The sequence below is a fragment of the Eleutherodactylus coqui genome, chromosome 5, assembly GCF_035609145.1.
Source record: "Eleutherodactylus coqui strain aEleCoq1 chromosome 5, aEleCoq1.hap1, whole genome shotgun sequence".
Taxonomy (NCBI): domain Eukaryota; kingdom Metazoa; phylum Chordata; class Amphibia; order Anura; family Eleutherodactylidae; genus Eleutherodactylus; species Eleutherodactylus coqui.
The window spans coordinates 8647153-8672341 of record NC_089841.1 but is presented as its reverse complement, the minus strand read 5'-3'; the positions used below and the strand labels follow the sequence as shown (position 1 = coordinate 8672341).

Here is a 25189-nt window from a genome sequence, read left to right as displayed (position 1 = left end):
GCGGTCCAGTCCGGGACCTGAAACGCTGGAACTTCTAGGAAGGCGAACGCCCCCTCAAGGTCCGCGGGGGATCTGACTGTAAAGAGGCGGCCATGCCTGCGAAGAACCAGATGAAAAGGATGCCCCCACCTGTATGTCGCATCTGCTCCTCGGGCGGCCTCCAGTAGCGGGCGGATGAGCCTCCGGCAGTTGAGGGTCAGTCTTGAGACATCCGGTAGGATTGTAATTTCCGCCCCATCGAAGTTTACTGGGCCCCGTTCCCTGGCGAGTCGCTGAATCTCTTCTTTCTGTCTATAGAAATAGACGCGGCATATAACGTCCCTCGGGATGTTTGGGTTCCGTGTTCTCCCGCCCTGCAGGCGGTGGACTCTGTCCATTTCTATAGGCCTATCTTGGGGACGTTGCAGCAGTTTGTTGAAGATGATCGTCACGTACTCGTGTAATGCTTCTGTTGGTACGCTCTCGGGAATGCCTCTTAGCTTTAGATTGTTGCGTCTTCCTCTGTTCTCTATGTCATCAAGATGAAAAGTTAAATCTCTCAGCTGTTTTTGCTGCTTTTCCACCGTGATGCTAAGTTGTTGAAAGTCCATAGAGGATTCGTTCGGAGCCTGTTCCAGGGCGGTGACCCGGTCCGACAAGGTCTATACGGTCTGATTAACTGCTGAAATGGCCCGTTCGTGCTTCTCTTCTAGGCGTTGGAGGTGTGACTCTAGGTCCGTTTTGGTTGGTAGGGCGCGGACCATGACCCATAGTGCCTGCAGGGTCTGGGAGACATCTAAAGGCGGTTCTGGGCGCTCGCGTTCTGGCGTTCCGCTTTCGCACTGCGAGGTCATTGTGACCTGGGAGGGGGATCTGTGGTTCAAATCTTCCTTAGGGGGTGCTGCATTGTGGTGTGGGGAAGTTGAGCTCCCTTTGCTTAGGGTGCACCTGGGGCCCATGGGGGTGCAGTACATTTGCTGCTTCTCCTCCACTGCTGCAGGGCTTGTCTGGGCTCATACCGGGGTTTCTGCTGGCTGTGCTGCCTGTTAGTGCGGGGGGAAGGTCTGGTGCTGCCCCTGGACTCCGCTCCTTGTCCCCTGCACTGACCTTATTAGCGGAGCATGGAGACTCCTGTGTGCGCTGGCTCCCCGCCTCTCCTCCGCTCCGGAGTGCCTGCTCCACGTGCGTTCCCGGCGCCATGTTTGCTGGGGACTTCTCCGTACCGGCTCGGGCAGCGGCGCCCGCTCCGTGCAGGTAACGTTTCATCTGGGTCCCGGCGGCTGTCGGAGGTTCTCCCCTCTTCTCTAAGCATTTTGCCGAGGTTTGGCGTCTGATATCCGGCTATCTGTATGGCAGCGGCTGCGGAGCTAAGTGCCGTGCGCCCTCACTCTCCCATTGCCTGGCCACGCCCCCCTCATGGCCATTTTTGATACCCTCAAGAATGGAATGAACCTCAGAGCGGGGTTCTTGCATCAGTGGAGAATATGAAAAGTCTGAAGGAGGTCAAGAGGGATGTCCGCTTCCCAATCATTATTTTTTAAAGACTTCATAAAAATTTGTTCATTGAATTGAAGGAATGCTGCCATCCAATAGGTGGCGCTGCGGAGGTATTGTTCCATCGCCTTTATATGCAGGTCAGAGATAACGCATCATAAAACTGTCCCATTCCTTAGTGCAGTGGACTGATTAAGTATTTACTTCTCTGCTCAGCGTGTCTGGGATTGTTTTAAGTACAAATCAGTCCCCAATTTCTATGTCCTTTCATGTGTGAACATTTATCGTTACATCCAGAGGGTCTCGTCTCATGAAGGGTCTGTAGTAGATCTGAAAGCTCGCTGTAACATCATATATTTTGTTAGCCATTGAAGGGTCTCATGTCTACAAGGTTACTTGGTTTCTCTCACTGAGATCCATCCCAGGTCTTAGATACATTAGAGCGGTCCGCTCACTATTCTTGGATCTCCAGAGACGCTTCCTCTCTTTATACAGTTATTGCACACAGCGCTTCATCCACACTGCTGCAGGAAGGGATAATACACCACAAACTACAGGACTATCTGTTGGTAAACCCTCATTACCCAGAATTCATAAAACCTCCTTCCTCCTCCTTTACCCCCAATTATAGCCAGTGATAGCTCAGTGTTTGATCGCCTCTCTGTGGTTGGACAATCTACTACAACCATTGGGAGCAGAATTAGTTCCATGATGCCTGAGGAAGGCCCCCCGAGGGGGTGGAAGCTGCTATAAGGGCTCCTTCCCACTTGCATTTTTCTAACGTGATTGTCAATGGGCCTTTCTAATGTTACAAACACATCATGTATTAATGTTTGCCACTAACACACATCATATCTGCAAGATTACTATGTATCTCTTACTGAGAACAATCACACCTATTCTTATGGTCATGTGATCCCTGACTCCTCCCACAAGGTGGTCACATAATGATGACATCATCACAGGTCCTGGAAGCACATCGTTCAGTATCAGTCCTAGAGTAATACAGCGCCCGCTCTCGGCCGACCAGCGACCTCCATAATGACTCCTCTCTGCTGCTGCAGCTCACAGCAACCCGACAACCCACAAAACAGAACCTGCTAGCTGACTACATGGTGGCTCCTCCCACACAGGTGGTCACATGGCGGTGACATCATCACAGGTCCTGGAAGCTGCAGTCCGACAGGTCTGTGTCCTCCTGTGGGGGTTGGAGGGTTGCTGGGACTTGTGGTGGTTTATCCCCCTGTAATGTATCCCCTGTAGATATAATTACTGATTAGCAGCAGTTAGGAGACATTTTACATCTTCTGGTCTGTTATGTATCAGTACACAACTATGGGGGGGGGGGGTGTCTCATCTGTCCACGACTATGGGGGGGCGTCTCATCTGTCCACGACTATGGGGGGGAGGCGGGGCCTCTCATCTTTACACGACTATGGGGGGGGCGTCTCGTCTGTCCACGACTATGTGGGGGGGGGGGGGGTGTGCGTCTCATCTGTCCACGACTATGGGGGGGGAGGCGGGGCCTCTCATCTTAACACTACTATGGGGGGGGCGTGCGTCTCATCTGTCCACGACTATGGGGGGGCAGGCGTCTCATCTGTCCACGACTGCAGGTGAGGTGGGGCGTCTCATCTGTACACGCCTATGGGGGGTGGGGCGTCTTATCTGTACACAACTATGGGGGGGGGGCGTCACGTCTGTACACGACTATGGGGGGGGGCGTCACGTCTGTACACGACTATGGGGGGGGGTCGTCACGTCTGTACACGTCTATAGGAGGGGACGTCTCGTCTGCACACGTCTATTGGGGGGAACCCGGCTCGTCTGCACACGTCTATGGGGGGAACACGTCTCGTCTGCACACGTCTATGGGGGGGACACGTCTCGTCTGCACACGTCTATGGGGGGGGGGACACGTCTCGTCTGCACACGTCTATGGGGGGGGCACGACTCGTCTGCACACGTCTATGGGGGGGACACGTCTCGTCTGCACACGTCTATGGGGGGGGGGCACGTCTCGTCTGCACACGTCTATGGGGGGGGCACGTCTCGTCTGCACACGTCTATGGGGGGGACACGTCTCGTCTGCACACGTCTATGGGGGGGACACGTCTCGTCTGCACACGTCTATGGGGGGGACATGTCTCGTCTGCACACGTCAATGGGGGGGACACGTCTCGTCTGCACACGTCTATGGGGGGGAACGTCTCGTCTGCACACGTCTATGGGGGGGGACACGTCTCGTCTGCACACGTCTATGGGGGGGGACACGTCTCGTCTGCACACATCTATGGGGGGGGACACGTCTCGTCTGCACACGTCTATGGGGGACACGTCTCGTCTGCACACGTCTATGGGGGGGGACACGTCTCGTCTGCACACGTCTATGGGGGGGACACGTCTGGTCTTTATCGCACTATGGGGGGGGGGCGTCTCGTCTGTACACGACTATGGGGGGGGCGTCTCGTCTGTACCTGACTGGGGGGGGGGCTTCTCATCTGTACACGACTATGGGGGGGGGGAGGCGTCTCATCTGTACACGACTATGGGGGGGGGGGCTTCTCATCTGTCCACGACTATGGGGGGGGGGGCCTCATCTGTCCACGACTATGGGGGGCGTCTCATCTGTACACGACTATGGGGGGGCGTCTCATCTGTACACGACTATGGGGGGGCGTCTCATCTGTACACGACTATGGGGGGGCCTCTCATCTGTACACGACTATGGGGGGTGGGGCGTCTTATCTGTACACAACTATGGGGGGGGGTCGTCACGTCTGTACACGACTATGGGGGGGGCGTCACGTCTGTACACGACTATGGGGGGGGCGTCACGTCTGTACACGTCTATAGGAGGGGACGTCTCGTCTGCACACGTCTATTGGGGGGAACCCGGCTCGTCTGCACACGTCTATGGGGGGAACACGTCTCGTCTGCACACGTCTATGGGGGGGACACGTCTCGTCTGCACACGTCTATGGGGGGGACACGTCTCGTCTGCACACGTCTATGGAGGGGGACACGTCTCGTCTGCACACATCTATGGGGGGGACACGTCTCGTCTGCACACGTCTATGGGGGACACGTCTCGTCTGCACACGTCTATGGGGGGGGACACGTCTCGTCTGCACACGTCTATGGGGGGGACACGTCTGGTCTTTATCGCACTATGGGGGGGGGCGTCTCGTCTGTACACGACTATGGGGGGGGCGTCTCGTCTGTACCTGACTGGGGGGGGGGGCTTCTCATCTGTACACGACTATGGGGGGGGGGGGGGGAGGCGTCTCATCTGTACACGACTATGGGGGGGGGGCTTCTCATCTGTCCACGACTATGGGGGGGGGCCTCATCTGTCCACGACTATGGGGGGCGTCTCATCTGTACACGACTATGGGGGGGCGTCTCATCTGTACACGACTATGGGGGGGCGTCTCATCTGTACACGACTATGGGGGGGGCCTCTCATCTGTACACGACTATGGGGGGTGGGGCGTCTTATCTGTACACAACTATGGGAGGGGGGCGTCACGTCTGTACACGACTATGGGGGGGGCGTCACGTCTGTACACGACTATGGGGGGGGGCGTCACGTCTGTACACGTCTATAGGAGGGGACGTCTCGTCTGCACACGTCTATTGGGGGGAACCCGGCTCGTCTGCACACGTCTATGGGGGGAACACGTCTCGTCTGCACACGTCTATGGGGGGGACACGTCTCGTCTGCACACGTCTATGGGGGGGGGACACGTCTCGTCTGCACACGTCTATGGGGGGGGCACGACTCGTCTGCACACGTCTATGGGGGGGGACACGTCTCGTCTGCACACGTCTATGGGGGGGGGGGCACGTCTCGTCTGCACACGTCTATGGGGGGGGGCACGTCTCGTCTGCACACGTCTATGGGGGGGACACGTCTCGTCTGCACACGTCTATGGGGGGGGACACGTCTCGTCTGCACACATCTATGGGGGGGGACACGTCTCGTCTGCACACGTCTATGGGGGACACGTCTCGTCTGCACACGTCTATGGGGGGGACACGTCTCGTCTGCACACGTCTATGGGGGGGACACGTCTGGTCTTTATCGCACTATGGGGGGGGCGTCTCGTCTGTACACGACTATGGGGGGGGGCGTCTCGTCTGTACCTGACTGGGGGGGGGGGCTTCTCATCTGTACACGACTATGGGGGGGGGGGGGAGGCGTCTCATCTGTACACGACTATGGGGGGGGGCTTCTCATCTGTCCACGACTATGGGGGGGGGGGCCTCATCTGTCCACGACTATGGGGGGCGTCTCATCTGTACACGACTATGGGGGGGCGTCTCATCTGTACACGACTATGGGGAGGGGCCTCTCATCTGTACACGACTATGGGGGGGGCCTCTCATCTTTACACGACTATGGGGGGCGGAGGGACGTCTCATCTGTCCACGACTATGGCGGGGCGTCTCATCTGTCCACGACTATGGGGGTGCGTCTCATCTGTCCACGACTATGGGGGGGGGCATCTCATCTTTCCACGACTATGGGGGGGGGTGCGTCTCATCTTTCCACGACTATGGGGGGGGTGCGTCTCATCTTTCCACGACTATGGGGGGGGTGCGTCTCATCTGTCCACGACTATGGAGGGGGTGCGTCTCATCTGTCCACGACTATGTGGGGGGGGGTGCGTCTCATCTGTCCACGACTATGGGGGGGCAGGCGTCTCATCTGTCCACGACTATAGGGGGGCGTCTCATCTGTACACGACTATAGGGGGGCGTCTCATCTGTCCACGACTACGGGTGAGGTGGGGAGTCTCATCTGTACACGCCTATGGGGGGTGGGGCGTCTTACCTGTGCACGTCTAAGGGGGGGGGGGGCGTCATGTCTGTACACGACTATGGGGGGGGGCGTCACGTCTGTTACGACTATGGGGGGGGGGGGGCGTCACGTCTGTAACGACTATGGGGGGGGGGCGTCACGTCTGCACACGTCTATGGGAGGGGACGTCTCGTCTGCGCACATCTATGGGGGGGGACACGTCTCGTCTGCACACGTCTATGGGGGGACACGTCTCGTCTGCACACGTCTATGGGGGGGACACGTCTCGTCTGCACACGTCTATGGGGGGGGACACGTCTCGTCTGCACACGTCTATGGGGGGGGGACACGTCTCGTCTGCACACGTCTATGGGGTGGACACGTCTTGTCTGCACACGTCTATGGGGTGGACACGTCTCGTCTGCACACGTCTATGGGGGGGCACGTCTCGTCTGCACACAACTATGGGGGGGGCACGTCTCGTCTGCACACGTCTATGGGGGGGGCACGTCTCGTCTGCACACGTCTATGGGGGGGGCACGTCTCGTCTGCACACGTCCATGGGGGACACACGTCTCGTCTGCACACGTCTATGGGGGGGACACGTCTCGTCTGCACACGTCTATGGGGGGGACACGTCTCGTCTGCACACGTCTATGGGGGGGACACGTCTCGTCTGCACACGTCTATGGGGGGGACACGTCTCGTCTGCACACGTCTATGGGGGGGGACACGTCTCGTCTGCACACGTCTATGGGGGGGACACGTCTCGTCTGCACACGTCTATGGGGGGACACGTCTCGTCTGCACACGTCTATGGGGGGGACACGTCTGGTCTTTATCGCACTATGGGGGGGGGGCATCTCGCCTGTACACGACTATGTGGGGTGCGTCTCGTCTGTACCTGACTGGGGGGGGGGCTTCTCATCTGTACACGACTATGGGGGGGGGGGGCGTCTCATCTGTACACGACTATGGGGGGGGGGCTTCTCATCTGTCCACAACTATGGGGGGGGGGCGTCTCATCTGTCCACGACTATGGGGGGCGTCTCATCTGTACACGACTATGGGGGGGCGTCTCATCTGTACACGACTATGGGGGGATGTCTCATCTGTACACGACTTTGGGGGGGGCCTCTCATCTGTACACGACTATGGGGGGGGGGCCTCTCATCCTTACACGACTATGGGGGGCGGAGGGACGTCTCATCTGTACACGACTATGGGGGGGGGGGGGGGGCGTCTCATCTGTACACGACTATGGGGGGGGGCTTCTCATCTGTCCACAACTATGGGGGGGGGGCGTCTCATCTGTCCACGACTATGGGGGGCGTCTCATCTGTACACGACTATGGGGGGGCGTCTCATCTGTACACGACTATGGGGGGATGTCTCATCTGTACACGACTATGGGGGGGGGCCTCTCATCTGTACACGACTATGGGGGGGGCCTCTCATCCTTACACGACTATGGGGGGCGGAGGGACGTCTCATCTGTCCACGACTATGGCGGGGCGTCTCATCTGTCCACGACTATGGGGGTGCGTCTCATCTGTCCACGACTATGGGGGGGGGGGTGCGTCTCATCTGTCCACGACTATGGAGGGGGTGCGTCTCATCTGTCCACGACTATGTGGGGGGGGTGCGTCTCATCTGTCCACGACTATGGGGGGGCAGGCGTCTCATCTGTCCACGACTATAGGGGGGCGTCTCATCTGTACACGACTATAGGGGGGCGTCTCATCTGTCCACGACTACGGGTGAGGTGGGGCGTCTCATCTGTACACGCCTATGGGGGGTGGGGCGTCTTACCTGTGCACGTCTATGGGGGGGGCGTCTCGTCTGTACACGACTATGGGGGGGGGGCGTCACGTCTGTACACGACTATGGGGGGGGGACGTCATGTCTGTACACGACTATGGGGGGGGGGCGTCACGTCTGCACACGTCTAAGGGGGGGACGTCTCGTCTGCACACGTCTACGGGGGGGGGGCGTCTCGTCTGCACACGTCTACAGGGGGGGACGTCTCGTCTGCACACGTCTACGGGGGGGACGTCTCGTCTGCACACGTCTACGGGGGGGGGGGACGTCTCGTCTGCACACGTCTACGGGGGCGGGGAACGTCTCGTCTGCACACGTCTACGGGGGGGACGTCTCGTCTGCACACGTCTACGGGGGGGGGGAACGTCTCGTCTGCACACGTCTACGGGGGGGGACGTCTCGTCTGCACACGTCTACGGGGGGGACGTCTCGTCTGCACACGTCTACGGGGGGGGACGTCTCGTCTGCACACGTCTACGGGGGGGGACGTCTCGTCTGCACACGTATACGGGGGGGGACGTCTCGTCTGCACACGTCTACGGGGGGGACGTCTCGTCTGCACACGTCTACTGGGGGGACGTCTCGTCTGCACACGTCTACGGGGGGACGTCTCGTCTGCACACGTCTACGGGGGGGATGTCTCGTCTGCACACGTCTACGGGGGGGGGACGTCTCGTCTGCACACGTCTACGGGGGGGGAAACGTCTCGTCTGCACACGTCTACGGGGGGGACACGTCTCGTCTGCACACGTCTACGGGGGCGGGCGGGGGAACGTCTCGTCCGCACACGTCTACGGGGGGGGGGGGGAACGTCTCGTCCGCGCACGTCTATGGGGGGGGGGAACGTCTCGTCCGCGCACGTCTATGGGGGAGGCACGTCTCGACTGCACACGTCTATGGGGGGGCACGTCTCGTCTGCACACGTCTATGGGGGGGACACGTCTCGGTCTCGTCTGCACACGTCTACGGTGGGGGACGTCTCGTCTGCACACGTCCACGGGGGGGACACGTCTGGTCTGCACACGTCTATGGGGGGGACGTCTCGTCTGCACACCTCTACGGGGGGGGGACGTCTCGTCTGCACACGTCTACGGGGGGGAACGTCTCGTCTGCACACGTCTACGGGGGGGGGAAACGTCTCGTCTGCACACGTCTACGGCGGGGGGAACGTCCCGTCCGCACACGTCAACGGGGGGGGGGGGGGGGAACGTCTCGTCCGCACACGTCAACGGGGGGGGGGGGGAACATCTCGTCCGCACACGTCTACGGGGGGGGGGGGGAACGTCTCGTCTGTACACGTCTATGGGGGGGACGTCTCGTCTGCACACGTCTACGGGGGGGGGGCGTCTCGTCTGCACACGTCTACGGGGGGACGACGCCTCGTCTGCACACGTCTACGGGGGGGGGGCGTCTCGTCTGCACACGTCTACGGGGGGGGGACGCCTCGTCTGCACACGTCTACGGGGGGGGACGCCTCGTCTGCACACGTCTACGGGGGGGGGGACGTCTCGTCTGCACACGTCTACGGGGGGAGGGGGGAACGTCTCGTCCGCACACGTCTACGGGGGGCGGGGGGAACGTCTCGTCCGCACACGGCTAACGGGGGGGGGGGGGAACGTCTCGTCCGCACACGTCTACGGGGGGGGGGGGGGAAACGTCTCGTCCGCACACGTCTACGGGGGGGGACGTCTCGTCGGCACACGTCTACGGGGGGGGGACGTCTCGTCTGCACACGTCTACGGGGGGGAATGTCTCGTCTGCACACGTCTACGGGGGGGGACGTCTAGTCTGCACACGTCTACGGGGGGGGGCACGTCTCGTCTGCACATGTCTACGGGGAGGGGGGGCGTCTTGTCTGCACACGTCTACGGGGGGGGGCGTCTCGTCTGCACACGTCTACGGGGGGGGGACGTCTCGTCTGCACACGTCTACGGGGAGGGGAACGTCTCGTCTGCACACGTCTACGGGGGGGGGGGGGCGGGGAACATCTCGTCCGCACACGTCTACGGGGGGGGGACGTCTCGTCTGCACACGTCTACGGGGGGGGACGTGTCGTCTGCACACGTCTACGGGGGGCACGTCTCGTCTGCACACGTCTACGGAGGGGACGTCTCGTCTGCACACGTCTACGGGGGGGACGTCTCGTCTGCACACGTCTACGGGGGGGGGGAACGTCTCGTCTGCACACGTCTACGGGGGGGGAAGCGTCTCGTCTGCACACGTCTACGGGGGGGGGGGCGGGGGAACATCTCGTCCGCACACGTCTACGGGGGGGAACATCTCGTCCGCACACGTCTACAGGGGGGGAACGTCTCGTCCGCACACGTCTACGGGGGGGGAACGTCTCGTCCGCACACGTCTACGGGGGGGGAACGTCTCGTCCGCACACGTCTACGGGGGGGGGAACGTCTCGTCCGCACACGTCTATGGGGGGGGAAATGTCTCGTCTGCACACGTCTATGGGGGGGGGCACGTCTCGACTGCACACGTCTATGGGGGGGGCACGTCTCGTCTGCACACGTCTATGGGGGGGGCACGTCTCGTCTGCACACGTCTATGGGGGGGGCACGTCTCGTCTGCACACGTCTATGGGGGGGGCACGTCTCGTCTGCACACGTCTATGGGGGGGACACGTCTCGTCTGCACACGTCTATGGGGGGGACACGTCTCGTCTGCACACGTCTATCGGGGGGACACGTCTCGTCTGCACACGTCTATGGGGGGACACGTCTCGTCTGCACACGTCTATGGGGGGGAAACGTCTCGTCTGCACACGTCTATGGGGGGGGAACACGTCTCGTCTGCACACGTCTATGGGGGGGACACGTCTCGTCTGCACACGTCTATGGGGGGGACACGTCTCGTCTGCACACGTCTATGGGGGGGACACGTCTCGTCTGCACACGTCTATGAGGGGGACACGTCTCGTCTGCACACGTCTATGGGGGGACACGTCTCGTCTGCACATGTCTATGGGGGGGACACGTCTCGTCTGCACACGTCTATGGGGGGGACATGTCTGGTCTTTATCGCACTATGGGGGGGGCGTCTCGTCTGTACACGATTGTTGGGGCGTCTCGTCTGTACACGACTATTGGGGGGGCGTCTCATCTGTACACGACTATGGGGGGGTTTCTCATCTGTACACGACTATGGGGGGAAACGTCTCGTCTGCACACGTCTATGGGGGGGGCACGTCTCGACTGCACACGTCTATGGGGGGGGGCACGTCTCGTCTGCACACGTCTATGCGGGGGGCACGTCTCGTCTGCACACGTCTATGGGGGGGGCACGTCTCGTCTGCACACGTCTATGGGGGGGGCACGTCTCGTCTGCACACGTCTATGGGGGAGACACGTCTCGTCTGCACACGTCTATGGGGGGGACACGTCTCGTCTGCACACGTCTATCGGGGGGACACGTCTCGTCTCCACACGTCTATGGGGGGACACGTCTCGTCTGCACACGTCTATGGGGGGGACACGTCTCGTCTGCACACGTCTATGGGGGGGGGAACACGTCTCGTCTGCACACGTCTATGGGGGGGACACGTCTCGTCTGCACACGTCTATGGGGGGGACACGTCTCGTCTGCACACGTCTATGGGGGGGACACGTCTCGTCTGCACACGTCTATGGGGGGGACACGTCTCGTCTGCACACGTCTATGGGGGGGACACGTCTCGTCTGCACACGTCTATGGGGGGGACACGTCTCGTCTGCACACGTCTATGGGGGGACACGTCTCGTCTGCACACGTCTATGGGGGGTCACGTCTCGTCTGCACACGTCTATGGGGGTGACACGTCTGGTCTTTATCGCACTATGGGGGGGGCGTCTCGTCTGTACACGACTGTTGGGGCGTCTCGTCTGCACACGACTATGGGGGGGGCGTCTCATCTGTACACGACTATGGGGGGGGCTTCTCATCTGTACACGACTATGGGGGGGCGTCTCATCTGTACACGACTATGGGGGGATGTCTCATCTGTACACGACTATGGGGGGGGCCTCTCATCTTTACACGACTATGGGGGGGGCGTCTCATCTGTACACGCCTATGGGGGGTGGGGCGTCTTACCTGTGCACGTCTATGGGGGGGGCGTCTCGTCTGTACACGACTATGGGGGGGCGTCACGTCTGTACACGACTATGGGGGGGGCGGGGCGTCACGTCTGCACACGTCTATGGGAGGGTGACGTCTCGTCTGCACACGTCTATGGGGGGACACGTCTCGTCTGCTCACGTCTATGGGGGGGACACATCTCGTCTGCACACGTCTATGGGGGGGACACGTCTCGTCTGCACACAGCTATGGGGGGGACACGTCTCGTCTGCACACGTCTATGCGGGGACACGTGTCGTCTGCACACGTCTATGGGGGGACACGTGTAGTCTGCACACGTCTATGGGGGGACACGTCTCGTCTGCACACGTCTATGGGGGGGACACGTCTCGTCTGCACACGTCCATGGGGGGGACACGTCTCGTCTGCACACGTCTATGGGGGGGGCACGTCTCGTCTGCACACGTCTTTGGGGGGGACACGTCTCGTCTGCACACGTCTTTGGGGGGGACACGTCTCGTCTGCACACGTCTATGGGGGGGAGACGTCTCGTCTGCACACGTCTATGGGGGGGACACGTCTCGTCTGCACACGTCTATGGGGGGGACACGTCTCGTCTGCACACGTCTATGGGGGGGACACGTCTCGTCTGCACACGTCTATGGGGGGGACACGTCTCGTCTGCACACGTCTATGGGTGGACACGTCTCGTCTGCACACGTCTATGGGTGGACACGTCTCGTCTGCACACGTCTATGGCGGGGACACGTCTCGTCTGCACACGTCTATGGGGGGGACACGTCTCGTCTGCACACGTTTATGGGGGGGACACGTCTCGTCTGCACACGTCTATGGGGGAAAACGTCTCGTCTGTACATTACTATGGGGGGGGCCTCTCATCTTTACACGACTATGGGGGGGGCGTCTCATCTGTACACGCCTATGGGGGTGGGGCGTCTTACCTGTTCACGTCTATGGGGGGGGCGTCTCGTCTGTACACGACTATGGGGGGGACACATCTCGTCTGCACACGTCTATGGGGGGGACACATCTCGTCTGCACACGTCTATGGGGGGGACACGTGTAGTCTGCACACGTCTATGGGGTGGACACTTCTCGTCTGCACACAGCTATGGGGGGGACACGTCTCGTCTGCACATGTCTATGCGGGGACACGTGTCGTCTGCACACGTCTCTGGGGGGACACGTGTAGTCTGCACACGTCTATGGGGGGGACACGTCTCGTCTGCACACGTCTATGGGGGGGACACGTCTCATCTGCGCACGTCCATGGGGGGGACACGTCTCGTCTGCACACGTCTTTGGGGGGGACACGTCTCGTCTGCACACGTCTATGGGGGGGACACGTCTCGTCTGCACACGTCTATGGGGTGGACACGTCTCGTCTGCACACGTCTATGGGGGGGACACGTGTCGTCTGCACACGTCTATGGGGGGACACGTGTCGTTTGCACACGTCGTGTGCAGACGAGACGTGTCCCCCGCATAGACGTGTGCAGACGAGACGTCACCCTCCCATAGATGTGTGCAGACGTGACGCCCCCCCCATAGTCGTGTACAGACGTGACGCCCCCCCCATAGTCGTGTACAGACGAGACGCCCCCCCATAGACGTGCACAGGTAAGACGCCCCACCCCCCATAGGCGTGTACAGATGAGACGCTCCACCTCACCCGTAGTCGTGGACAGATGAGACGCCCCCCTATAGTCGTGTACAGATGAGACGCCCCCCTATAGTCGTGGACAGATGAGACGCCTGCCCCCCCATAGTCGTGGACAGATGAGACGCACCCCCCGCACATAGTCGTGGACAGATGAGACGCACCCCCTCCATAGTCGTGGACAGACGAGATGCCCCCTCCCCCATAGTCGTGGACAGATGAGACGCACCCCCATAGTCGTGGACAGATGAGACGCACCCCCATAGTCGTGGACAGATGAGACGTCCCTCCGCCCCCAATAGTTGTGTGCAGTCGAGACGTCCCCCCCCGTAGACGTGTGCAGGCGAGACGTCCCCCCCCGTAGACGTGTGCAGACGAGACGTCCCCCCCCGTAGACGTGTGCAGACGAGACGTCCCCCCCCCGTACACGAGACGTCCCCCCCCGTAGACGTGTGCAGACGAGACGTCCCCCCCCGTAGACGTGTGCAGACGAGACGTCCCCCCCCGTAGACGTGTGCAGACGAGACGTCCACCCGTAGACGTGTGCAGACGAGACGTCCCCCCCCGTAGACGTGTGCAGACGAGACGTCGCCCCCCCCGTAGACGTGTGCAGACGAGACGTCCCCCCCCGTAGACGTGTGCAGACGAGACGTTCCTCCCCCCCGTAGACGTGTGCGGACGAGACGTTCTCCCCCCCCCCCCGTAGACGTGTGCGGACGAGACGTTCCCCCCGCCCCCCGTAGACGTGTGCAGACGAGACGTCCCCCCGCCCGTAGACGTGTGCAGACGAGACGTCCCCCCCGTAGACGTGTGCAGACGAGACGTCCCCCCCGTAGACGTGTGCAGACGAGACGTCCCCCCCGTAGACGTGTGCAGACGAGACGTCCCCCACGTAGACGTGTGCAGACGTGACGTCCCCCCCGTAGACGTGTGCAGACGAGACGTCCCCCCCGTAGACGTGTGCAGACGAGACGTCCCCCCCGTAGACGTGTGCAGACGAGACGTCCCCCCCGTAGACGTGTGCAGACGAGACGTCCCCCCCGTAGACGTGTGCAGACGAGACGTCCCCCCCGTAGACGTGTACAGACGAGACGTCCCCCCCCCCCCCCGTAGACTTGTACAGACGAGACGCCCCCCCCCCCATAGTCAGGTACAGACGAGACGCCCCCCCCCCCCAATAGTCAGGTACAGACGAGACGTCCCCCCAAGTCAGGTACAGACGAGACGTCCCCCCCAATAGTCAGGTACAGACGAGACGTCCCCCCCAATAGTCAGGTACAAACGAGACGTTCCCCCCAATAGTCATGTACAGACGAGACGTCACTCCCAATAGTCAGGTACAGACGAGACGTCCCCCGCAATAGTCAGGTACAGACGAGACGTCCCCCCCAATAGTCAGGTACAGACGAGACGTCCCCCCCAATAGTCAGGTACAGACGAGACGTCCCCCCCAATAGTCAGGTACAGACGAGACGTCCCCCCCAATAGTCAGGTACAGACGAGACGTCCCCCCCAATAGTCAGGTACAGACGAGACGTCCCCCCCAATAGTCAGGTACAGACGAGACGTCCCCCCCAATAGTCAGGTACAGACGAGGCGTCCCCCCATAGACGTGTACAGACGGGACGTCCCCCCCATAGACGTGTACAGACGAGACGTCCCCTCATAGACGTGTACAGACGAGACGTGCCCCCATAGGCGTGTACAGACGAGACGCCCCCCCCATAGGCGTGTACGGACGAGACTCCCCCACCATAGTGCGATAAAGACGAGACGTCCTCCCCCAATAGTAATGTACAGACGAGACGTGTGCCCCCATAGACGTGTGCAGACGAGACGTGTCCCCCCCATAGACGTGTGCAGACGAGACGTGTCCCCCCCATGTCTCGTCTGCACACGTCCATGGGGGGGACACGTCTCGTCTGCACACGTCTATGGGGGGGACACGTCTCGTCTGCACACGTCTTTGGGGGGGACACGTCTCGTCTGCACACGTCTATGGGGGGGACACGTCTCGTCTGCACACGTCTATGGGGGGCACACGTCTCGTCTGCACACGTCTATGGGGGGGACACGTCTCGTCTGCACACGTCTATGGGGGGGCGTCTCGTCTGTACCTGACTATTGGGGGGGGCGTCTCGTCTGTACCTGACTATTGGGGGAGACGTCTCGTCTGTACCTGACTATTGGGGGAGACGTCTCGTCTGTACCTGACTATTGGGGGGACGTCTCGTCTGTACCTGACTATTGGGGGGGACGTCTCGTCTGTACCTGACTATTGGGGGGGACGTCTCGTCTGTACCTGACTATTGCGGGGGACGTCTCGTCTGTACCTGACTATTGGGGGGGACGTCTCGCCTGTACCTGACTATTGGGGGGGACGTCTCGCCTGTACCTGACTATTGGGGGGGACGTCTCGCCTGTACCTGACTATTGGGGGGGACGTCTCGTCTATACCTGACTATTGGGGGGGACGTCTCGTCTGTACCTGACTATTGGGGGGGACGTCTCGTCTGTACCTGACTATTGGGGGGGGGGGGCGTCTCGTCTGTACCTGACTATGGGGGGGGGGGCGTCTCGTCTGTACAAGTCTACGGGGGGGACGTCTCGTCTGCACACGTCTAGGGGGGGGGACGTCTCGTCTGCACACGTCTAGGGGGGGGACGTCTCGTCTGCACACGTCTACGGGGGGGACGTCTCGTCTGCACACGTCTACGGGGGGGACGTCTCGTCTGCACACGTCTACGGGGGGGACGTCTCGTCTGCACACGTCTACGGGGGGGACGTCTCGTCTGCACACGTCTACGGGGGGACATCTCGTCTGCACACGTCTACGGTGGGGACGTCTCGTCTGCACACGTCTACGGGGGGGGACGTCTCGTCTGCACACAACTATTGGGGGCGGAGGGACGTCTCATCTGTCCACGACTATGGGGGTGCGTCTCATCTGTCCACGACTATGGGGGTGCGTCTCATCTGTCCACGACTATGGGGGTGCGTCTCATCTGTCCACGACTATGGGGGAGGGGGCATCTCGTCTGTCCACGACTATGGGGGGGGTGCGTCTCGTCTGTCCACGACTATGGAGGGGGTGCGTCTCATCTGTCCACGACTATGTGCGGGGGGTGCGTCTCATCTGTCCACGACTATGGGGGGGCAGGCGTCTCATCTGTCCACGACTATAGGGGGGCGTCTCATCTGTACACTACTATAGGGGGGCGTCTACTCTGTCCACGACTACGGGTGAGGTGGGGCGTCTCATCTGTACACGCCTATGGGGGGTGGGGCGTCTTACCTGTGCACGTCTATGGGGGGGGCGTCTCGTCTGTACACGACTATGGGGGGGGCGTCTCGTCTGTACACGACTATGGGGGGGGCGTCTCGTCTGTACACGACTATGGGGGGGCGTCACGTCTGTACACGACTGTGGGGGGGGGGGCGTCACGTCTGCACACGTCTATGGGAGGGTGACGTCTCGTCTGCACACGTCTATGGGGGGACACGTCTCGTCTGCACACGTCTATGGGGGGACACGTCTCGTCTGCACACGTCTATGGGGGGACACGTCTCGTCTGCACACGTCTATGGGGGGACACGTCTCGTCTGCACACGTCTATGGGGGTACACGTCTCGTCTGCACACGTCTATGGGGGGACACGTCTCGTCTGCACACGTCTATGGGGTGGACACGTCTCGTCTGCACACGTCTATGGGGTGGACACGTCTCGTCTGCACACGTCTATGGGGGGGACACGTCTCGTCTGCACACGTCTATGGGGGGACACGTGTTGTCTGCACACGTCTATGGGGGGGACACGTCTCGTCTGCACACGTCTATGGGGGGGACACGTCTCGTCTGCACACGTCTATGGGGGGGACACGTCTCGTCTGCACACGTCCATGGGGGGGACACGTCTCGTCTGCACACGTCTATGGGGGGGACACGTCTCGTCTGCACACGTCTTTGGGGGGGACACGTCTCGTCTGCACACGTCTATGGGGGGGACACGTCTCGTCTGCACACGTCTATGGGGGGGACACGTCTCGTCTGCACACGTCTATGGGGGGGACACGTCTCGTCTGTACCTGACTATTGGGGGGGACGTCTCGTCTGTACCTGACTATTGGGGGGGACGTCTCGTCTGTACCTGACTATTGGAGGGGACGTCTCGTCTGTACCTGACTATTGCGGGGGACGTCTCGTCTGTACCTGACTATTGGGGGGGACGTCTCGCCTGTACCTGACTATTGGGGGGGACGTCTCGCCCGTACCTGACTATTGGGGGGGACGTCTCGTCTGTACCTGACTATTGGGGGGGACGTCTCGTCTGTACCTGACTATTGGGGGGGACGTCTCGTCTGTACCTGACTATTGGGGGGGACGTCTCGTCTGTACCTGACTATTGGGGGGGACGTCTCGTCTGTACCTGACTATTGGGGGGGACGTCTCGTCTGTACCTGACTATTGGGGGGGGGTGTCTCGTCTGTACCTGACTATGGGGGGGGGGGGGCGTCTCGTCTGTACAAGTCTACGAGGGGGACGTCTCGTCTGCACACGTCTAGGGGGGGGGGACGTCTCGTCTGCACACGTCTAGGGGGGGACGTCTCGTCTGCACACGTCTACGGGGGGGGACGTCTCGTCTGCACACGTCTACGGGGGGGGACGTCTCGTCTGCACACGTCTACGGGGGGGACGTCTCGTCTGCACACGTCTACGGGGGGACGTCTCGTCTGCACACGTCTACGGGGGGGACGTCTCGTCTGCACACGTCTACGGGGGGGACGTCTCGTCTGCACACGTCTACGGGGGGGACGTCTCGTCTGCACACGTCTACGAGGGGGACGTCTCGTCTGCACACGTCCACGGGGGGGGGAACGTCTGGTCTGCACACGTCTACGGGGGGGACGTCTCGTCTGCACACCTCTACGGGGGGGGGACGACGTCTCGTCTGCACACCTCTACGGGGAGGGGGACGTCTCGTCTGCACACGTCTCGTCTGCACACGTCTACGGGGGGGGGAAACGTCTCGTCCGCACACGTCTACGGGGGGGGAACGTCTCGTCCGCACACGTCTACGGGGGGGGGGGGGGGGAACGTCTCGTCCGCACACGTCAACGGGGGGGGAAAGTCTCGTCCGCACACGTCTACGGGGGGGGGGAACGTCTCGTCCGCACACGTCTACAGGGGGGGACGTCTCGTCTGTACACGTCTATGGGGGGACGTCTCGTCTGTACACGTCTATGGGGGGGACGTCCCGTCTGTACACGTCTATGGGGGGGAAGGCCCGTCTGTACACGTCTATGGGGGGACGTCTCGTCTGTACCTGACTATTGGGGGGGACGTCTCATCTGTACCTGACTATTGGGGGGGACGTGTTGTCTGTACCTGACTATTGGGGGGGATGTCTCGTCTGTACCTTTACACGACTATGGGGGGGGGCGTCTCATCTGTACACAACTATGGGGGGCGGAGGGACGTCTCATCTGTCCACGACTATGGGGGTGCGTCTCATCTGTCCACGACTATGGGGGTGCGTCTCATCTGTCCACGACTATGGGGGTGCGTCTCATCTGTCCACGACTATGGGGGGGGGCCTCTCATCTGTCCACGACTATGGGGGGGGGTGCGTCTCATCTGTCCACGACTATGGAGGGGGTGCGTCTCATCTGTCCACGACTATGTGCGGGGGGTGCGTCTCATCTGTCCACGTCTCGTCCGCACACGTCAATGGGGGGGGGGGGACGTCTCGTCCGCACACGTCTACGGGTGGGGGGGAACGTCTCGTCTGTACACGTCTACAGGGGGGGACGTCTCGTCTGTACACGTCTATCGGGGGACGTCTCGTCTGTACACGTCTATGGGGGGACGTCTCGTCTGTACACGTCTATGGGGTGACGTCTCGTCTGTACACGTCTATGGGGGGGACGTCCTGTCTGTACACGTCTATGGGGGGACGTCTCGTCTGTACCTGACTATTGGGGGGGACGTCTCGTCTGTACCTGACTATTGGGGGGGACGTCTCGTCTGTACCTGACTATTGGGGGGGACGTCTCGTCTGTACCTGACTATTGGGGGGGACGTCTCGTCTGTACCTGACTATTGGGGGGGACGTCTCGTCTGTACCTGACTATTGGGGGGGACGTCTCGTCTGTACCTGACTTGGGGGGACGTCTCGTCTGTACCTGACTATTGGGGGGGGAGCGTCTCGTCTGTACCTGACTATGGGGGGGGGGTGTCTCGTCTGTACAAGGCTATGGGGGGGACGTCTCGTCTGCACACGTCTACGGGGCGATGGGCGTCTCGTCTGCACACGTCTACGGGGGGGGACGTCTCGTCTGCACACGTCTACGGGGGGGGGACGTCTCGTCTGCACACGTCTACGGGTGGGACGTCTCGTCTGCACACGTCTACGGGGGGGGACGTCTCGTCTGCACACGTCTACGGGGGGGGGGGACGTCTCGTCTGCACACGTCTACGGGGGGGGACGTCTCTTCTGCACACGTCTACGGGGGGGACGTCTCGTCTGCACACGTCTACGGGGGGGGACGTCTCGTTTGCACACGTCTACGGGGGGGACGTCTCATCTGCACACTTCTACGGGGGGGGACGTCTCGTCTGCACACGTCTACGGGGCGAACGTCTCGTCCGCACACGTCTACGGGGGGGGGGGGGTGAACGTCTCGTCCGCACACGTCTACGGGGGGGGGAAACGTCTCGTCTGCACACGTCTACGGGGGGGGGTAACGTCTCGTCCGCTCACGTCTACGGGGGGGGGGAACGTCTCGTCTGCACACGTCTACAGGGGGGGACGTCTTGTCTGCACACTCTTACGGGGGTGGGGGGGACGTCTCGTCTGTACACGTCTACGAGGGGGAGGCCGCCTTGTAATCCTGCTTGTTGGTCTTGATGATGGAATTACTGTGCAGTCTTATTGAAGCCTGATTGGCTCTGCCCATCTAGGTGGAGAGGAAGCTGCAGCGATGCTGGAATCAAGCACAGCACTGATTGGACCAAGTTTCAGCCAATCAGTGCTGAATATACTGCATGTATACTGCACTGCCCCCTTGTTCATCAGTGCACTGCAGAGGAGGAGGAGTGCTGTGAGCACTGAGAGGGCAGTACATGTGGGGGTGCTGATTACTGTGGACAGAGGAGTGGGGGTTGGGAGAAGTCTGCAGGGACCGCCCCTATGACTCTTCTCCCCGTTTCTGACTACTTTGTAAATTCTGTTCTCTATACGCTGCAGCATCTCTGATAGAACTTGCATGTCTGCCATGTGGCTGTCAGGATGTTGTGCTGCCGGCAGTTCTGGCATCATAAAACAGCTGCCCTTTAATCTCTCCTCTAATCTTTCCTCTTCTTGTTTTGTGCAGCTTTTATATTGTTTAACCTTCTTTCCCTTCAGGTTCTACAATACCGGATCCTCTGCTGAGATCCGTCTATAGGAGAATTCATCCTCGGTGACCCATGAAGGATGGTGAAGGACAAGAGCCAGATGGCGGAAAGTATATTAAATGTCACCCTAGAGATACTCCTCCAGCTTACTGGACAGGTGAGAGATTCTGATGATGTCACTGGAGAGGGGAGAGGGTCTGATGATGTCACTGGAGAGGGAAGAGAGTCTGATGACATCACATTACATCATTCTTATCTATGCTAATAATGGATGATGTATGCAGATAAAGTGCATCCTTAAGGTATACCGGGCTAAATAAACATAATTTTCAAAAAATTGCAAGGGGCAAAAAGATGTCCTAATGGTTTTACCCTCCCAAAAGAGAATATATAAAATTATATACTTTATTGCCATTATGCGCTCAATACAGACAAAGGCACTTTAAAATTAAGGAATAGGTGGCTGAACTAAATCCTTACTGATTCCATGAAAGAACTGAATATATATTGCTATATATATTGGTTGCCAGCAGTTACGTCATTTCCCCAAACACTGCATGCTGTGTGATGATATTAGTGGCTAAAGACAATTGTCCTCACAGCCGCCCGCCTAGCAATATATATTCAGTTCTTTTATGGACTCAGTAAGGATTTAGTTCAGCCACCTATTCCTTATTTTTAAAGTGTCTTTGCCTGTAATACGCGCATAAATGTCAATAAAGTATATAATTTTATATCATTATCTTTTGGTAGGGTAAAACCATTAGGTCATTTTTATGCAATTTTCTTTAGAAATTATGGTAATAGATGATGTGACTGGAGAGGTAAGAGATTCTGATGATGTCACATTACATCATTCTTATCTATGAGGATAACAGATGATGTCACTGGAGAAGTGATGGACTTCTGAAATGTCTGTAGTGATATTTATTAATGTCTCCCTATATACAGGATTACACAGTAGTGAAGACGACCTCTAGTGATGGCTGTCGGGCTCCCATGTGTGATGGATGGGGAAGACCCCTGAGCCCAATCGCGGGGCCCCCGCGTAACCCCCTGATACATGAGGACATCAATGTACAGAAGATTCTAGAACTCACCAACAAGATGATTGAGCTGCTGACTGGAGAGGTGACGCTGCAGGGAATGCTGGGACATTATACAGTAACAGCACTGGAGGCTTCTGGGTGATGACTGTATATTGTGTTGTCAGGTTCCTATAAGGTGTCAGGATGTCACTGTCTATTTCTCCATGGAGGAGTGGGAGTATTTAGAAGGACACAAGGATCTGTACAAGGAGGCCATGATGGAGACCCGCCAGCCGCTCCCATCACCAGGTAATAGACAGGACTAAATCCATGGGGACTTTATTATCTGTATATAAAGAATGACTTCAGTGTCCGTCTGTGTTTCCTGCAGTTCCATCCAGTAAGAGAAGAACCCCAGAGAGATGTCCCCATCCTCTTCTTCCACAGGACCATCAGGTAGGTGGAGATGTCCCTCTGATCTGTAGAAGGCTGTGAAGCTCTTGTCTTCAGTCTTATTAGATGTCTTCTCCTTGTGTGATGAGGCCGGTGGAGATGGCAGGATTACCGCTGACCAGAGACATTACATCTTGTCTGGATCTTCTCCCAGTGTTCTGGCGGTGGAGACTGCTGGTGGGAATAAGGAGCCAACAGGTTGGATTTATATCTATCTGCTCCTTTATTTCCCCGAGACAAGCAGCGGATGTGTCTGGTAAACGCTGATCTCCTCCACTGAGACAATGTGCAGCGTGCCTAGCCATGCTGGATATACATGTGTATGAGGATCCTGAGGGGTCATTGAGCCGCCATGTAATATCTTTGTCCGTCTTATAGACCTGCAGTTATGTGGCTCAGATAGTTACTCATGTCAGGTCATCATGTCATAAAACATTCCACACGACTGACTTACATTAGGGAGTCGGGAAGGAATTTTTTTCCCCAAAAGGGCTAATTGGCTTCTGCTCTTGGTTTTTTTTTGCCTTCCTCTGGATCAACACAGGAGGATAGAAGGCTGGACTAGATGGACATTGTCTTCATTCGGCCTAACAAACTATGTTACTATGTTCTCCAACTGTCTGCTGACTTCTACAATATTTGTCTCACAGCTTTTGTATCAGGATGAAGATCTGACCAATATTAATACTATAGAGATAAATGTGAGGGGCGATCAGCGGTGTAAAGAGGAGATTCCTACAGGTGAGTAGTAACCACCAAGTACAGCAGAGTCACAGAAGATGTGATCTCCGAACAAACGAGCTTCCATAACTTTCCCCTGTATCACTGGGCCTCCTAAGTGGCCTATTGGTGTAATATTAGCCGGCAGGAGTGTCACTAATTCCACCAGAGCTTCCAGAACCGTTAGAGATGTCCAGTCCGATATCTGATCTGTGGACACCATGCCCAAAATAAAGGTCTCACCCCTCAAGATCTCCTTGTCTGTAGGAAAAGCCCTGGATAAGCGTCATGAGGTACTCATGGGCCGAGTCCCTTACTTCCTCAATGTGTTTTGGGTGGAAGCTGTCCCATCTGAGGTTTGTGGGCCAATCAGTAGGTTTTCTTGTGTTATTTACTATTGTTTATCAGTAATTCCTTCCGAAGGGTTGGTGATCCGGGGAATATTCCAGATTGGAGTCAGGAAGGAATTTTTTCCCTTGAATGAATAAAATTAGCTTCTACCTCATTGGGGTTTTTGCCTTCCTCTGGATCAACATTGGGGGTAATAGGCTGAACTGGATGGATATGGGGCTTATTCAGCCTGAGGTTTTTGGCCTGAAGTTTACTACAAAGTGCAACAAGTAAAAGATGAAGCATGTTGTGAATTAGTTACATCACAGAATTACAGGAATTATATTGGAAGGATATAACTGGTGATTTCCCAAATAGTGAGGACATAACGAGCTTTTATTATAAGGCTGTAAGCATGTAGAGTAATGGCCTGGCCAGGCCGAGTCATGGAGAAAGGAAGGTAGAAGGGAGGGGGGAGGTAAGGGGGAACCTTCTCCTGTGGAGTCAATGTCTTGAAGATGTTCTAGGCTATTTGATGGTCTTATGAAAATCTAGTAAGAAAGTAATTAGGGGTCTGTTGTTTTAGGAAGGGAGGGCATATTCCATCCATGGGGTCCAGATTCTTAGAAATCTCTCGTCTGTCAGCAATCACTGAAGTTGACTTGTCGTTAATTAAATAGCAGTTCGTTCGGGGTTTCACCTCACTGAACTCCAGAGATGTTTTTGCCCAGAATGGCCGATGGTTTGTTTCAAGGCTAAAAAGTAAATGAAGATTATTGTCTGTGAATCTGGAGGAATATATCCCATGTGTTTGTTCAGCGGCGCCTCCCAGGGAGCTCTACGTATATTGCAGTATGTTACAGAGTAGATCAATAAACCCAGATCCAAAGCCTTTTGGCTTGAGCGCTGCTGTTGGGCGATACCCCTATTTGGGCTAATCTTCATCAGAAGGAGTGTTGCCCGTGTCTTCCTCCCAGCGTGAGACATTCAGCAGTTGTGTGCGGTAAGAGGAGTTTACCAGTTCAGAGTATATTTGAGAGATGAGGCCTGGAGCTTGTGGATGTCTTAGGCTACAGATTTCAAGAGCGGGTAAAGTCAGGGGATTGTTTGTGATCTTGAGAAGAGAAGATATAAAGTGTTCGGCAGTAATAGCAACCCCTATTGCGGGTCCGGCAGTAATAGCGACCCCTGTTGCGACCCCGTCAGTAAAAGCTAACCCTCTTGCGGCCGCGGCAGTAATAGCGACCCCTGTCGCGGCCCCGGCAGTAATAGTGACCCCTGTCACAGCCCCGGCAGTAATAGGGACCCCTGTCGCGGCCTCGGCAGTAATAGTGACCCCTGTCGCAGCCCCGGCAGTAATAGCGGCCTCGGCAGTAACAGCGACCCCTGTCGCGGCCTCGGCAGTAACAGCGACC

General features: G+C 58.5%; 1 protein-coding gene across 1 annotated transcript in view; it reads left to right on the top strand.

Moving 5' to 3' along the window:
* Positions 1–25189, top strand: part of LOC136628683 (zinc finger protein 420-like) — a 312230-nt gene that overhangs the window by 225643 nt on the left and 61398 nt on the right. The window contains exon 6 of the mRNA XM_066604789.1: positions 23375–23465. Within this exon, the coding sequence (XP_066460886.1) occupies positions 23375–23465 (91 nt within the window). The remainder of the gene's footprint in view (positions 1–23374; positions 23466–25189) is intronic.